This window comes from Lagopus leucura, unplaced genomic scaffold (assembly GCF_019238085.1).
Source record: "Lagopus leucura isolate 7727_CA_CO unplaced genomic scaffold, USGS_WTPT01 Super-Scaffold_100018, whole genome shotgun sequence".
NCBI classification, from domain to species: Eukaryota; Metazoa; Chordata; class Aves; order Galliformes; family Phasianidae; genus Lagopus; species Lagopus leucura.
In genome coordinates this window covers 9,648,774-9,666,172 of record NW_024962272.1, presented here as the reverse complement: position 1 = coordinate 9,666,172, position 17,399 = coordinate 9,648,774, and the positions used below count along the sequence as shown (strand labels likewise).

The window sequence follows — 17,399 nt, the reverse complement described above, 5'->3', positions numbered from 1 at the left end:
AAGAGAAAAAGGCTAAGGTCAGTACCTGATGTTATTACTAATGCATGACTGGATCTCCCAGTAGAACCTGGTTCACAGATCTAAAATAAATTACTTTAAGAAAGAATAATTAGATCAGTGTCTGTCAGAAGGAGTTCGAATATCCTGTCTCTTGGAGTACAGTACAGAGATTTTTAAGATAATATCTGCTTCTTGACATGCTGTTCCTAGCTGAATATTTTTCAGTATAATCTTTTTTTTCTTTTTTTCTTTTTTTTTTTTTTTTCCTTCACAACATGTGCTTGGGGAAAAAAAAAATTAAAATACCTCACCTGGACTTCAAGTGTTTGGTTGTGTTCTTAACTTCTTCATGTTAAGCTCTGTTAGCCAAATGAAAGGAATTTAATTTGAGAAGAAAATCAGCTGCTAGATTTCTGAAATTTTAAGCTGAGAATGGCTGGTATTGCTAATTAGTGGAAAGCCATTCTACATAATACAGTTTCTAATATTTCAACTGACTGAGGAGATCCTCACTACTACTTGGACTTCAGTGTATTCTATAAGTGACTAAGTAATGCACTACTAATTTTTTAAGATTAAAATAAACTATTATTAGGAAACTGTGAAATATTGCGAGGATATCTTGAATCACGTTCATTATTTTTATTGTTGCCATTCTGAGCTTGTAGCAGCACTGCATCTAGAGGAAGGGATTATATCCTTATCAGCACAATGCAAGGGACATCCTCTTCTTTCTTTTTCATTTTCTAATGCATATGCATTGCAGTTATACGTTATAGTCCAGGTAGCTATTGTTATTCGTCATGCCACTTAAAAATGCACCAAGTCATGGCAATCTGGTGGTTAATTTGATCATAACTGCACTGTTCAGCTCAAAGTTTTCCTGTCACCTTCTGATGTGCTAACTCGGCAGCAGTCAGGCAGCCAAACACATCCTTCCTGTCCAACCAAACATAACACAGGAAGGAGGTTTTGGATGAAAGCGTAAGTAATTATGTTTCTGGGACAAAATCAGCCTTTGAGCTTGAAAATTTTTGGCTTAGTGACTCCTAGGAATAAGGATACTTGGTTACCACAATTACTTAACTGTATGTGTAAAGCAACAAATTTGCTATTGATGAGGCCACCCAAAATGCTTAGGTAGAAATTTGGGACTGGGGCTTGTTTCATTTTTATGGCTGAACCAGAGCACTACCCCAGTTCACTAAGCTGTTCTGGAAAAATCAGGAATGGAAAATTGAAAGACACAGTAAGAGAGTTTGAGAAAGGCATATATTTCTTCAACGACTGTTCATCTGGGTACTCCTTACATCACCTAAAATCTACTAAATTGGAGCTTCCCTTCTACAGTTTAGTTTGAGGGTGGTTGTTTATGTGGTTTATGTTCCCCAGGAGAAAAAAAGAATTCTCTGTACTGGAGAATTCATGCTAAACGCTGAGCAGTTCTTGCATTTTTCCTTCTGTATAGAACAGACCACACCATGAGTATACACAGGATCTCTCTTGACACTGTCCAAATAGTAACGCTTGGAGTACCTAATCAAGTACAATCTGCACCATCTACAGTAGCAGCATTGTTAGAAGATAGGCATTGTATTATACATGTTAGTATATGCAAAACACACTGCAACAAGTGAACAAGCTGATGTCTGGAGGATTTCAAGCAATTAAATACATCCATGCTGTGCTGGGAACTTCACTATCATCTTTTCCATCATTTTTGAACTATGAGCCACAGTGTCATAAAAGCTATTTATACAGTTTGTCTTAAGGTAGAAATTGTTAAAAAAAAAAATGAGTTGAAAATGAAATTTCCTGACATTTCCCATGACTGCACAGTGAAGTTCCTCTGTGCTGTAGCTTGTGCAAAGGCGGTGAAGTACAGCTGTCTATTGAGACCATTCTTGTTCGAAAGCCAAAAGCTGGGGAAGACAATTTGGGTTACCACAGGGTATTTCCCTCCTGTGCTCATCTCCCAGGCCACAATTACATGCACCAGGTAATTATGCACCAAGGGAGCATCTCTGAACTCTTCCTGAACAGCTTTCAGGTGGTTTTAAAGATAGGGTTGAAAAGAAAAGGCCTCATTTAAGATTGAATCTGTAGCGCCCTTAAGAGCTTATATGATCAAAGGGTAAGTTGCTAAGCTGCTCATCGTGTTCGCACCTAAATATTTCCCAGAAGAAACTTCATGACAAACTACGTTTGTGAGAAACTTATACTGCCTTCACAGCAATCCAAGAGACACAAACAACAAAAAGATGCGGTGTCTGCTATGTCACTTGGTAGTACTAATAATAAATTCCAGGATCAGATAGTATACCTGACAGTAATCATGCATGACGAACTAGAAGTCTATGGAAAGTAATAAGCAATAGTACCATTTCTCATGCTGTCCTGTTTACTGGTTGCCATGCCTCGGTACTGTCTGTAGTACTTGTGCCACATCTCAGTAGCTAAGCCCAGTAGGGAACTAATCTGAAGCTCTTACAGATTTCCTCCTTTCCACTCTACCAAAAGAAATAAGTGAATTGGAAATAAATAAATAAGCAAGCAAACAAAAGAATATGTAACAGCTGCGCCAGATAAATTTATATAATCATGGATACATGAATGAATGGATGTGGGAAAGGTAGGATTTGCCTCCACTGCAGCTTATAGCAAAGATAACATAGCTCTTCATGATTAGAGTTTTTGGCAATGCTTTTTGCAGGAATTTACTTGTAGGAAGAGACAACATCATTCAGAAAAATAACTTTATTCTTTCACACCTAGTGTTAAAGTTGTCTGGAATGCAACTTGAAGTTAACAGAATGTAGAAATCAGCAGTTGAATCAGTAACATTTAGACATTGCTGCAATTCTTTTAAGTTTTTGAGAATGACTTTCTGAATCATTCTAATTCCAAAAGCAAGGCTCGTGATACAGTAAGTGTAAAATTCCAACTCTTATCAGGCACAAAACTGAAGTTTCCCTGAGAAGATACAACAAGGAACTAATATATAAACTTCTTATCACATTACCAGGGAGGGCTTAAGAGTACAAAAGGAAGATCTTGTTACAAAAATAGAAATACAAGTCCTTAATTTTTCTTGCTGAAGATTTCCAGAAGGACTCAAAATTACATATTGCAGAACTGCAGCATTCATATTTAAGTTAAATGATGACCTTTGGCTTTGGTATATCCCCTTTTGTTTAATTTTCAAATCAATTCATTGTTAAGTTCCTGAGATCTTCCAGCACTCAACATGAACTTCATGCAGGCCAGCTGCTGCTTTCCCCTATTTCTCCTCACTTCTCCTTTTCAGCGAGCATTACATTCTTGAGAAAACAAACAAACAAACAACAGCAACAAAAAAGCAAAATACCAGTAACTCAGAAATAATCATGAACAACATTTTCCACACGTTCAACAAATAGTTTTACCCAGGAAGCCCAATAATTATACCATAACACATATTGAGATAATAAATATTCAAATTAGTTGAGCTTCCAAACACTACTGTCTGTGATTTTGCATCCAAGTTCCAAGCCCTAGCATGCAACACAAGGCATTCTCATCTTCATCTGAGGCTTCTGTCTTCTTTCCTCCTTGTCAGCACACAAAGAAGGGCCACATTATCACCATACCAATGTAGCAATAATCATCATTACCATCATCACCACCACCACCATCACCACCAGCGTTGACTGCAAAAATTTACAGCTGTATGTTCTTTGGTCCTGCGTATCACAACTGGAGCATGCAGCATTTCAGTTCTTTTGCAGATTCAAAGCTTTGTGTCGCAAATATTCTTCCAAACACTTCACCGCAAAAGGATCAACATCAGTATCAAACTTATTAGCAAAGAAGTGGTGGTTTCGCAGCATCCAGTTCAGGTCTCCTACACCAAACACACAGACAGAGCGAACATGAACTCCACTGCATGGTGGGTAGGGTGCACCTTTAGACACATCTCCTTCAAAGTACTGCCACTTGACAAACCTAGCCAGTGCATTCATATCAGAAACGTCATACTTCTCATTAGAAGAAACAGCGCCTGGGACGTCGGGGATTCTCTGAATCGTTGCCCATAGGTACTCATCAGGACTGTAAGTGTCTTTTGCCCACTCAATAAATTTGAGGATTTTGCTATTTTCTAATACGTATTCTACAAATCTTCTGCTAACTACAAAATAGGCACTACCAGAAAAAATTGGAGTATTGAGAGGCGGTAGTTGTTTGTCTATACCTGTGTTTTTCACTTTACCATCAACAATCTCATAGTGTTTTTTCCACCTTACTTCTTTATAAACAGGCATTTTTTCTGTTTCTAAGCTGTTTTCGCCTTTAAGGGCTTTTAATTTCTCTACTATTTCCTGGTTGGTCTTTATAGGAAAGTCCATACCACAGAGGTTTATTAGATATTTCCAGTTTGAACTTCTTCTAAAGAGATCTTTCATGCAATTAATATCTGCCTGTACCCTGCTCCATGAAGCATACACAACACTCTCTAACTGGCTGGATATAAAGACATTATCAAAACAGGAGACTATTCCTTTCACAGCTGTAAAAAAAGATTCTGGAGATTTTCTATCAACATGGATGCAGTAAAAATTCTGAGGAGCATAGATTGATCTCAGAAGTCTGTCAAGCATCTCTATTTTGTGATAAACCACTATTGAGTAAGCAATTGGAAATTCTGCTTCTTCATTGCTGAGAGGTTCCATAATGTATTTCCTCATCTTGATGAAAGAGGCACAGTCTGTTGTCATGTTAATATAGTCATTGGTAGTTAGTTTGGGACGTTTCTTAAATGACATTGATAAGGTCTCAAGCTTTACCTTCTGAATTTCTTCTACATCACCCTCCAATACCTTGGTGCAGTTAATGTCGCCAATAGGGTCCTCCTTAGTCAGCTCAAGATGTCTTCGATTTAAGAAGTTTGTTTTCTGGTTAACTTTCAAAACCGAAATGATTACTAAAATCAGAGTTAGACCCAAGAGAAGTCTGAATCGTAAGTTGTGGAAAAAACGTAGTTTCCTTTTCAGCATTTCAAATACCAGGTGGCTTTGCAGAACTAAAAAAAATAGCCCTCCACTCTGCTTGTGTGAGCCTCAACAACGTCAGAAAAAACAGTTCATGGTTTTTGGGAACTTGGAGCATTTGTCAAGGAGATGGAAGGAAAAGTCCTAAAATAAAATGAAATATCATAATCACTGCCGTTGCTAAGATTTCTTTAGAAGACAAAGGGATAATAATGGCATTGCTATTAACAGACTGTAAAGAGCAAATATTTCAAATAAAAATATTTTGCTGAAAATGAGAATTTTTTTTTTCAATAAAAGTGGAAAAGAGGGAAAATACAGCTGGTACGTTATTTCCTATCTTTTATCAGCTGTAGCACTAAGGATACAGACAAAAGTTCTGATAGAGAACAGAAACACGTTTGACTTCTTCTGACAAAATTAAGGTCAGTAAGTCAGATTTGTTATTGGCATAGCAAGTACTTGATGTTAATTCATCTTCAGAATTAGACAAGAGCATTTTATATCTAGTTCAGCAGTGACACAGATTGCATCAGAACTTTAACTTACCACTAACTTCCTAGATGCTACTGAATGCTACTGATGATCCTTCTCCTCAGTGGGGAGACAGTCACAGAAGACTTTCAAGACTTTTACATGAGGTGCACTCTCTTCAACATCCTTAATCTTAGAAATGCTATTAGGAAAGAGCTGATGAAAAGAGGAGAAAGAAATTAGTAAAGCAGAGCTCCTCACCTTTGTGAAAGGTGCTGTAGCTGAACTGCTGAAGCACTTTTTCAAGGTAAAAAGGCAGTAGTTACTACTCATTCTAAAGCTGATTTGTGTTAAGCCCCTGCCTCTCTTAGTACTGCAGTACTGCATTACCATTGTCTAGACACTCTCCATTTTTACTGTTCAGCTGTTGCTTTTGATGTTGAAACATACCACAAGGCTGAGTTGCATCAAGATTTATGACTTGCCAATCCTATCTTCATCTTCACTTAGAGACGATAAGTTATTTTTCTGGTCCTGCTTCTGTTCACACAGTGTTGAAATACTTTCATTCTGTCAGCATCTCTTGAAGGTTGCACTACTGCAATACTGAAGTGTTAAAGGACTAGAATTATTTTTTTTTCTAAGTATCACTTCAAAGACTGCTCAAAGCCAGGAAATTCTTAAACAATTTACACTGCTACACAAATGTCATTTCTGATTACAAATTCATTGTCTGAATAATCCAGTGCAGGTATGAATTTCAAACTAAGCTGTAGTTGCAAAAAACAGTATAACATATAGCAAACATCTTCCAACATTTTAGTCCACAAGTCAGAGAGTTCATCACATCCCTGAATTGGAAAGACACATAGCTCCTTTCATTTTTATTACTTTCAGTACATTTTTTTGTGCTATGACTTTTTTGTCCAGCTCTAAGAGTAATTGCTTCCAAAAATAATTGATAAGAACATTTGTTTAAGAGTGAACTGTATGTCCTTCACAGCTTTACTATAGGTTCAGCATAAGATCTTTTTTTTTTTTTCCTCTTTTCCTTATGGTACCACAGTATTACTTTAGCTTTTAATTCTCAAACTATGGATCTCAATTTGATTTTAACTCAAAATGTATGTGTAAAAATTTGAGATCCGATATTATGAAGATTTTTGACAGCAATGATGCCACTGGGATGCACTATGTTTTGGGTCCACTGTTGTGCCCACTCTGCAAACTGACTGGGGGAATAAATCCAGGTGGAGAAGGTGGCTGGAGGGTGATCTCACTGCACAAATGTATAGCACAGCAGTAGGGATCAGCAAAATTTTCAGGCAGTACTATAACCAGAAAGGCAGATGTTTGTTCCAAGTCTATCTTAGGTGCATACTGATGTCAGGCTGGAAGAACTAAAATTTAAACTCGTAATGTAAGTAGCTAAGTAAACGTGTGTACAATTGCAGATGAAATTGTGCAGTGGTACTGTAGAAGCAATTGGTCTCACACTTCGAATTTTAATTAAACAAAAACAAGCAAAAAAAAAAAAAAAAAAACAACCGGCTGTGGGGGGGAATTCCACAATTACCACATTTAAATTGTGATCTAGCATCAGGCAGTTTAGAGTAACTTTTAACGTGCCTTATAACCTCCTACATACTTGTTTCCTTGACATTCTTCCAGTTCTGACTGGTAGATCTGATCTAACAAAAATAATATTCATAACAAATGAAATTAATAAAGGAAGGAGACCAACTATGCCGTTGTCTTCATAATCTATCAAGTATGTATTTCCTTAAGGTGAAGCTTGTAATATTGGTTAGCCTTAAACTACTGTTCTACGCTTACCAAGTTATAAAAATGCCTCATTTTTAACTGAATTTTTAGCTGTCAGAAGCTGGAATTTGTTTCTTTAGAATGAGAGTTAGTGTTGGTACTTTATTGTATTCTCAGTGTACGTAGGAACACGAGCATTATCAAGTAACATGGTCGTTACGGTTTGCCCCTCCTCCCCAATTCTATACGATGCAGGGAGCCAGAGCCTTAACTGAAAGCTACCATTGTGGTCTCCACCTCCTAAGAACTTCTGAAGAATAAAGCTCACTATGAAAAGCTCCTTACACAACTGAATACAAGGTAAATAACCTGTTTCAGAATGGTCATCTATACCAAACTGGATGCAATTCCTCATTTGTTTTGAGCTCAAAATAATGGAAATCTGCATTTCTTTTACATCAGAGAGAGAGATCTGTAAATGTTTACAGACTAACTGAGCTCTTATTTTTAGGTGGAGTTTTTCCCCTACAGTCAAATTTCTCTCATAGACACACTGCTGCCACAGAATAGACTTAACAATAAACTTTTTTTTTTGTTTATGCTTGCAATTCCTCACTAAATGGTACTAAACTCTGGCATATTCTTTGTAAATACTGACCTTTACAGGGCTAGGAAAGATTTGTGACCTGTCACCTAATTTATCACCTAAATCTATTTTAGAATTTTTTTGTTGTTGTTTTGTTTTTCTGTTTTAGAAAGATTCACAAGCCTAGAATACTCCCTAAACTGGTTTCAAACTACATTTGACAAATGTTTACCACCTTCTTCACTTCTCTGGACAGCTTTACTCTGCACAGTGAAGAACACATTGCCAGAGACACAACTTTGCACTGGAAAGAGCAGGAGGTTTGCAAAGCCACATATAAAAGGCTTCACACTGAAGCTTTGGGTGTGCTCTCACCCAGGATTTAGTCTCTCTTATGGACTTGACCCACTTCAATCTTCTACATTTACTCCTCATTAGAGATCGCGTTTTTGATGTAGGCAGTCATTCAAAACAGAAACTTACAACAGCTGCTAGTGCTGGAGGAGTTGGTAGAAAGGTGCGGTTAGCTGCCTGCATCACTTCTTCCTGCCAAAGTTATCTTCAGAGCCACAAAGAGAGAGTAGAATATGACTAAACAGAATGCACCAGGTATTTACAGCTTGATATTTAGTACAGACTATTGGACATCTACACAGGCATTTGGGAAGAGAGACTACTGTGCTTAGTTTTGGTCTTCTCTTCTGACACCTGTTCTGCGAGGGCACATAGCTTGGATCAGCTGCATCTGCTCATCTGTGAAACAAGTACTCGTTCTCTGCCATTCTGGGAGATATTTTGGGAAGAGTAAGTCTAGATCACATTTTATATTACTGTAAAGGTGCTACTGTAAAAAAAACATCTGGCTTTGTTAGTGATGTGTTTACCTGGTTACTATATAACTGCTAAGACAACCAGCATTACTGACTGAAACGAGTCAGAAAGAGACTGCATGGGTGTTTGTGCAAGTGAAAAGAACTGGGAATAACCCTCACTAAGGAAAGGCTGCAGCCACAGACAGGAGGGAACAGCGCTCTTTTAGCCCTACTCAGCAAGTGATTTCAGATAAGTATATCTTCACCCATCCTTAAAAGCAAACATAAAATCCAACAAGAAATATAAGTCTTCAATAATAAAAAAAACCACCAACCCCACCCTTTCCCCTACATCTCAAGAACCAACCTAACCACCCTTAACAAGATTACAGCTCAGCTCTGAGGGACAACAGAAGCTCATTTGGACATTTTATGCAGACTGTTGGCTTGGATCTGCAGCAGGTAATGGCAGAACTGCCAGTATGACCATGGTACCCGCACTGTGCAGCAGCACTTGTGCAAGGGGCATTTTGTGGTGGTAAAGAGCACCGTGATGTTACACCAGCCCTGCCAGCAGCCCCGGAGAAGCCAAGTCTGAGTCCAACAACAACGATCCCAGCCCTTTGCTGCCAGCACAACAGACCCCTTTGGCTGTGGTCTCACAGTGGGAATCATCTGACATAAACTGCTTCTGGAGTAAGGAGCAGCTCCCTTCCTGCCTGTACTATACGGGCCACCCACACCCAGCAGCTCCTCACTCACCTTGATGTACAAGCAAGTTTCAGCTGCCTACTGGTGGGGCCCAACGATCTTGATAGCCCAGCCTGCCTCCACCTCAGGAGAACATCAGTGCAGGGAGGAATGAAGAAGAACCACACCTCAGCTGCACACCTGATGAAGTAACAAGTTTACTGTGAAACTGCATCCTTAAAAAGGGGGGAGGGAGTTAAGGAGGAGCAAAGACAACACAGTACACAAGACCTGGACAAGGATGTTTGGAAAAGCCTCCCTTAACAACAGGGTTTCAGAGATCTATATGATCACAACACCTGCAAACTCAGTCTCCTAGTTTGGCCTCGGGCTTCCATGTTTGGACTGATAATAAGACTGAGAGTAGGAGGCTTGTCTTTCCCTAAACTAGGTTAAAAGCAAGAGCTGCCTCTAATCACATTTACCAATTACTGTCCTTAGGCTCCTATCTTCATCATTTTTCTAACAGCAGTTACACACATTTACTACTCCGGAAAACAAGCAAAATGTAGGTCCACACAAGGGCACCATTCTGCTTCCCCCCCAAGGGAGTGTAAGAGTGTGTGTGGCTTTGTTAAGCACTGCATTGCTAAGCCTTGCTGCTGACCAACGACACAGCACACAGATTGTCAGTTCTCCTGCATCACACACAGGGCCTCCCTCTCCACAACCAGTTTAATAAGGCTTAGAAAAGAAAGTGAAACCATATGCTAACTATATATATTTTTTGTATTTAAGATATTAATACATATTTTTATGCTTATAATTATTACTGTTTTTTGCATTTTAAAAAAAGCAAGTAGGATTTGCTATGGAATGGTATACAGACCCTTCCCTTGATGACAGGGTTTGGTGGCACAGGGACAAAGAATTAAATGGCTTGTGACTTTGGCACTTCAGCCTTTGCTTACAGCAGTAGAGAAACTGTTGAAGCAAGATGCTAAACATCAACTAAGCAGTGAAACAGAAGGCTCCAAAACACACCATGAGCCAGTATCAGCACCAGAAGCTCAGGAAGGGTCTAAGGAGAGGGTAAGATTTTAATTTGGGGCACTTGAAGTGTGACAGGAAGGAGCTAAGATTTGGGTAGCACCACAGACCAAAATCAGCTACACGTAGGGCACACAAGACCTCACTGGTGTTATGCATCCATCCATAAGGCCTCAGTGCCTGTCACTGCTTTCCCAGGCCACTGAGCTAGGATGTACCTCACTGCCCCTCTCCACTTCCCCTATTTTCCTTCCTCTAAAAACAGCCAGAGGAAGCAGACGTGAGTGCTTCCCCACCTATAGTTGCTTCAGTGACATAGATTCAGTTGTTCCTGGCACACAGCTCTTTAGAGATCTCAGAAGCACAAACATGACACGTGCCTCTAGTTTATGTCCACAGATAGGTTAGCTTTCCATCCAAGCTTTACTTCAGGTGCTTGAAATCTTTCTGGCAGCTTCACTACAATCTTAAGTGCAGTCATAACAGTCTGGAGTTCTTATTTTTGTGGAAACCTATTGAAGTAAGCTGAGTGGAAAATGTAGTGCTGAGTACACCCATTTCTTAAGTGGTGGTTGGGATGGGCCACAAAACTAGTAATGCTTTTGATGGGTGGGGAAGTCAGGGGCAGAACTGACTAATTTTTTCCTTTTTTTGCTTCAGTGGGAGGGGAAGGAGATACAAAGAGAAGTGAGTTGCCCATCGGAACAGTATGGAAGCAGTGTCATCCAGCCCTTCACTTCTCCCACTCAAGCTCCATCCAAGGTGGAGCACAATGATGATGGTTGGAAAAGACCTCAAAGGTCAGTCCAACAGAAACTATGCAACTAGTCCGTGACACTTCAGCAGAAGGTTCTCCACTGGGCATGGACTTACTGAAAAGCCCTTGAGTTTTAACAGGGCATACCATCCATACCAAAGTATGCATGCCCTGCAAGCTGTTTTTCACAATTAACCTGCTTCCATTCAGACTCAGCTATGCAGAGCACTTGCTCTGAGGAGGAAGTGATTTTTAAAACAATAAGCAGCTTGCATGAACACCAACATGCACAAGCACAAAGACAGACTGTGTAGATGTGGGGTTATTGGAAGAGATGTGCTACACACAGTGGAGACACAGTTTACTCAGCGTTTCCATGGTATCAAGCAATGCGACCTTAGATGTACATATGCCCTTAAATTGAATGAACAGTCACATGTTTATTCCATTAGTTGTCAGTCTTACGGGCACTGGTCAGAAGCAGAGTGTTTGGGCCACTGTCAGACTGTGGGATAAGACCTGAAATCTGGAAGTCATGCCCAGACAGCAGTGGGGATGCATGTGGGTACAGAGTCTGCTCATTAACAACACTCCACAAAACCAGGACTTTTTTTTTCCAGAGATACTTGTAAGAAAAACAAAACAAAACAAAACCATTTCTTTTATTTAGAAAAAAACCTAGTGTTTTGTTAGCTTAGAAGGCAGCTTTACAGACATAGCTACACCTACCCAGACACTGAATATTGAGAGTAAATAGAAGCAGAGAACTGCTTCCCAGGAAAATAAAATAATTTGGAAAAAAAAATAGTGAAAATAAATTCAAAACCACAGTTACTTTGAGATTTTATGTTCAAATGTCAGGCACCTGGCACTGTAAAAATGTCCCCTTAAAATAAACAGAAAACAGTAAGACCCACACAAATAGACACTTAGTGTGTGAAATGGTGTAGAAAAAATGTAATTTTTGGTAAGCTTTCTATTAATCTCTTGTCATGTACATCTTGTCCAGAACTGAGTTCTAAGTCTGATTCTCATATGTGTTCACTGAGTAGAACTAAACAAAGGAAAGCCACTGTCACAAAGACGTTTAGTAAGTTTAAGACTGTTAACACTGGAGACAAAAATATGTTTTGCCTCAAGGTAGCTGACATGGTACACTCACAAATCTCAACAAAAAACCATCAAAAAATTTTTAAAGTAATATTGCCCAGTTTAACACACTGTGGAACTGTATTGTGCTCTGCGCTGGCTGCCTTGAAGTGAATTGCATAGGTATATATTTTTCCATTTTTCACCTTGAAGCAGGAGCTATAATTTTACCAGCAGCTGAGCAGGTCTGCAGTCCTTGTGCCCAACTACAGTGCCTGCTATTGGCTGCCTTGTGAAAATGCTGCATTTCAGGATGGAGCAAACTGGCAGATGCAGTTACTGGGAAGGCATTACTACCTGTCAAACCTAGCCTGAATCTGAAAGGGGAGGGAAGAAGTTATCCAACTTCTGAGTACTTTCATCCTTCCTCAAAAACACCTCAAAATATAATTCAAAGGAGATGTTAGCTCTGTTCCAAAGGCACAGTTAAATTTCACTAGCAGCACCAGAAACAACAGTGTCCCTTGATAATCTCTGATAGTTACAGCACTAACACGGACCAGCATCACGCTCTGGTACACAGGTTTAACTCTATTGTGCAAGTCAACGAAATAGCATTTCCTGGTTTTAGTCCACAACTATAAAAGTACTACATGCTTTTTCTTCTCCCACTGTTCACTTCAGGTGAGATGAGTTTAATCTGACCTGAACGAACTCTACACAAGAACACAGATAAAGAGTGCAATTCTTTTTTGTCAAAGACCAGATACTGGTCTTTGGACCAGACAGTAGACTCCATTGCAAGAATATACAAAAAGATAAAAACACAACAAACTATATTTTACAACGCTTTCTCAGGAAGTTCTGAACAAACTTAAGTGGAGAAATTACTACTTTGTGTTGGGCTTCAAAGGAAAGCCAGCAGAATATTATCAGCAAAACAGAAATAAATCTTTTCATAAAACTAGTAGCAGCTTTTCCATGACAGCAAAAGACAGAAAGCAGAATTTTGCTCAGCAAATTGTTATATTTTCAGCAGAGCAGACTGTGGATCTTTACCATGTATATTCTCCTGTGCATTTCACTGAAGTTTAGAAAAAGAGTACAGACTTGGCAAAGGTATTCACATTTTTTAAGAAAGTTTTGGCTCTTATAGCTTCAGGAAAGAAGTACTGCCCCAGACAATTCAGATTCATATGGAAGAGATTAATGCAGCTTACTGATGTTTACTGTAGGCAGAGTTGTAAATCACAGGGAGGATCAAAAGAGTATTATTTTCCAATGTATATACCTACAGTGTACCACTGTAACCGAGCTCCTAGTTAAGCTCCTAATATCGCATTATTTTTCTCAACAATTTTCAAGTTGAAGTCGAAAGACTGAAATGTTAGACTCCTCTTACTCTGACTTCCGAGGGCTGTCATCTGCCAGCTCTGAGGTCACCTACATCATAATCCGTGAAAAAAGAAATTTAAAAATTCAGGCTCCAAAATGGCAATTCCTTGCTGCTGCCACTCCTCCTCTTTCCCACAAAGAAGTCTACTTTTCTGAACAGCACTGAAAGGGGCAAAATGCCAGACTCAACTGAGCCTCCTGTCAGACTTCTAAGCTCTCCCACCCAACCTGGATCACAGAAAACTATTTACAATCTTCTAAACAGATCTGCTGTTCTGAAATAAATAAATAAATCATGTTTCTTCAGAGTTTTCCTAGTTTCAGCAAATTAAGAAAAACCACATCTTAGGACTGCAACTCAAGAGCATGAGATGTGCCCTGTCCCCGGGAACAGATTTGATGCCAACCCAGCACTCCGAGGCCAGCAGCCTGGTTTGGGCTGCTCTGCATCCAATGGTGGGGCCAGCCTTGTATGCAACGCCAGGGGAAAAGGCAGAGGGGGGACGACAGAAATACTGAAAGAGGGAAGAGAAAAAAAAAAAAAAGGCAGAAATGAAAGAAAATAACAGAGATGAGCAGAAGAGTCCAAAAAGAAGAAAGAAAGCAAGAAAGAGAGAGAAAGGAAGAAGTTAATGAAATAACAGAAAAAAAAAAATAGAAAAAAAAAAGGAAAGAAAAAAGTAAAAGAAAAGAGAAAAAAGAAAAAAAGGAAAAAAAGTAGCCAGTGGAGAAGAAAAGAAACAAGAAGAGAAGAAAAGAATCAAGAAGAGAAGAAAGAAAAATGAGGGGAAGAAAGGAGCGAGGAGCACAATGATGAGGAGTGCACACAGCAGCTGCGCCTCTCCTGCCCTCTAGAGCCGCACCTGCCCGGGTATCCCCGGACATCTCGGGGCTGCGAGCAGCGCCCTGGAACCGCCGGTTTCCTCCGCTCGCCCCGCGCCGCTGCCGCCCTCCCGCTCACCCACCTGCGCTGCTGCCGCCGCGCTCCAGGCGCGGCTCCGTGTCGTCCGTGAGCGGCGGCCCAACGGCGGTCCCGTAGCCCTGCGCTTGCCCAGCGGCCAGCAGCGGCCAGCAGCGCCGTGCCGCCCCGCACCGCCCCCTGCAACACCTCCCCTCACAACCGCTCGGCATGGCTCTCCATGAGGCCCGCCCGCCCCCTGGCTGGCTCTCCCCCACGGTTCCGAGCTGCCCCCTCGCAGCGGATTTTGTACTTTTTACGCCGGGCTTCCCCTGCCCGTGTCGGCTCCACATTAGGAGTCTGCCGTCCGGTCGCGCCAGTAATGGCCTGCGGCTCCGGGGTCTGCGCTGGGTGCGGCTGCCGGCCACGTCCTGCCGTGCTGCGCCGGGCTCGGTCGGGACAGCCAGGGCGACGAGATCAGCGGGAGCGCGGTGCAGAGAGGGGAGTGGGGCTGGGATAGAAGGAGACCCGCGTGGCTGGGGTAGCCAGTTCCAAAACTGCAGCAAGCGTGTCTTGTCTAGACACGCTGTGTCTAGAGCAAGGAAAACTTGGATTAGTTTGTGCAGTCAGATGTCTGCCTGAAGATAAATGTATTTAACAGGGTTTGGAGAGATGTGAAATATGAAGGTTGATTTCAGATTAAACTTCTTAATGCATCATAAGCCATGCAAGGACTTCTTAATAAGAAAACAGGAAATTCAGTTACTTCTTCCCCACTAAAAAAAAAACAAACCCAAAGGCTGCATCCTGCAGCAGTTCACAGTGCAGTACTAAAGAATCCTAGGAATCTCTACAGATCAGCATTACCTGCAGAGCTCTGAGGCCTGGCAGATCGAGGCATGCCTGAAAGGTCTCTTTTGTCACATCTGCGCTGTAAGCAGGGTCAACTAACCAGAAACTGAGATTTGATTTCCAAGTTGGCAATAGGAAACAGCAACAGGTGAAGAGAAAATTGTTGCTGCAGATGGTTGGAGAGGTCAGAGGCCTGGGAACATGCTGCAAGGCCTAAAATCTGCCTCTTCATCTTCTCAATAATTTTTTTGTTGTGTTTGTGCCACCTGGGTTGAGAAGTTGTGTGTAACTATGTGCTGATGTGGCAGTTCTTCCCTTCTCCTGACAGATGGGGAAAAAAGGTTACCCTTCTAGTGTGTCTGTAATTGATGGACTTCTGATGGAGGGCAATGTTTAAAGGTCTTATCTCAGGAAACCCAGTGGCTGGTGACAGAGATTCCCAAGGGAGTGAGAAATCTGGAGGTAAGGAGACAAGAGTCTTTTTTTTTTTTTTTCTTTTTTTTTCCCCAAGGACAGTAACAGTCTGTGATTACAGCTGATGACTCTCTTATCTTGTTGGTTCTGCATGCAGATATTTAAGTTGTTGTAATGAGAGAAGCTATAGAGTAAATAAGTATTGCTCTTTTGTTCGTGTCTGCAAAGCAGCACTACAGTGCTGCTGCAGTATGAGCAATTGAACTTTTAGATTCATGAGAGTAAACAGGTCTTGTTACAGGTAATCCCTGGAAGCAGAAGTTTTCACTCATCATTTTTCACTTCCTTTGCCTCATTGCTCACACAAATGCAGAAGCAAAGAGGTGTGTAGGACCAAAATAAACCAGAGATTATATATACCATTGCTGTAACAGAAAGTACCTTCTGAAACAAACTTCTAATAGAAGGGAAGAAAGCATTTAAGTCGTTATTGAAAGCAGTTATTTAAGATAAATAGCTGAAGTTCAAAGCAGGTTATTCTCCAAGTTTTGCACAGCTGGAGAGTAGACTGACATGTTTAGGAAAGCTAATCCTTAGCCATTCTGGCAGAGACTCGTCATTTGTTTGTTGATGCTTTGTGAAATTGCAATGCATGTGTTTTGTTTATGGTTTCTTTCATGTATAGTTTCTGTCATCTGATCCTAAAATAAAATGGATGAAGTGTGTTTGCACCTGGTTTTTCAGGTTGGAATGCATGGTTGATGATGCACAAGACACACTCCTGCTATGGGATAGACTCCTGAGAGGTGTGACTCCATGGCAGCTGTGAAATAAAATAAAGTATAAGGAAGAAGGAGATGTAATTGGAATTTGTGGAACTATTGCTTAGGGAATTAAATGGAACAATGAAAAGGGTGACAAAATAAAAGCAAAAGTGGGGAAAAAAAAAAAAAAACCCAAATCAAAAATGTGGGAATTAAAAATGTAACTTTTTGTTGTAGATCTTGACTTGTTTGCATTAATTCCACTTACATGTGAGTATTTGATAGCCATGGTAATATTTTGCTATTCAGTGAGAACAAGGATATGAAAAATTAAGTTTCAAGAGCAGAGTTTTCTGTGCCTTGCTGAATTTTTGTAGTTATGGTTAAGGAGAGTATAGCTTAAATATGTATTTTCTAAGAGGACATCTGTCACATAAGTGAATACTCTAAATTGAAATCAGTATCTCATCTGTCATTTGACAACTACCTCCGGGCTTATAGGTTTTTTTTTTCTTGGAATAAATTCCATAAAGAATATAAAATGTTGTCTTACAGGCTTTGTTTTTCTTTCATGCTCTGTCAAAAGTTTGAGCTGTAAAGTGTTTTTTAAAGCCTAGCGATTGCTGCTTATTCGTGTATTTTTTCCATTTCATCAGCTTTAAAGAAGTAGAACTTTCTAAAAAGTCAGACATCACTTTTAATTTTTGTAACATTAATAGCTTCTCCTCCAGCATTTTCAAAAGACACTTGTCCAGATTTTTTCTCTAATCAGTGTAATATTTATTTTATTTTATTTTATTTTATTTTATTTTATTTTATTTTATTTT

General features: G+C 40.1%; 1 protein-coding gene across 3 annotated transcripts; it reads right to left on the bottom strand.

Annotated features, from left to right (window-relative positions):
- Positions 1–2,776: 2,776 nt before the first annotated feature.
- GCNT1 (glucosaminyl (N-acetyl) transferase 1) lies at positions 2,777–14,678 on the bottom strand. Of its 3 annotated transcripts, none has more exons than XM_042877453.1 (3): positions 14,610–14,678; positions 5,577–5,717; positions 2,777–5,171 (listed from the first exon to the last, which is right to left on the bottom strand). In XM_042877453.1, exon 3 carries the CDS (start codon positions 5,031–5,033, stop codon positions 3,753–3,755), a length of 1,281 nt encoding a protein of 426 aa, XP_042733387.1. In that variant the 5' UTR covers positions 5,034–5,171; positions 5,577–5,717; positions 14,610–14,678; the 3' UTR covers positions 2,777–3,752. The 3 variants fall into 3 exon arrangements, with proteins under 3 accessions (XP_042733387.1, XP_042733386.1, XP_042733388.1); XM_042877452.1 differs by lacking the exon at positions 14,610–14,678 and adding an exon at positions 9,426–9,551; XM_042877454.1 differs by lacking the exon at positions 14,610–14,678 and adding an exon at positions 5,952–6,060.
- Positions 14,679–17,399: the final 2,721 nt, after the last annotated feature.

Coding starts and splice junctions, on each gene's coding strand:
- GCNT1 (XM_042877453.1), bottom strand. CDS start 5,033: ATGCTGAAAAGGAAACTACGTTTTTTCCACAACTTACGATTCAGACTT.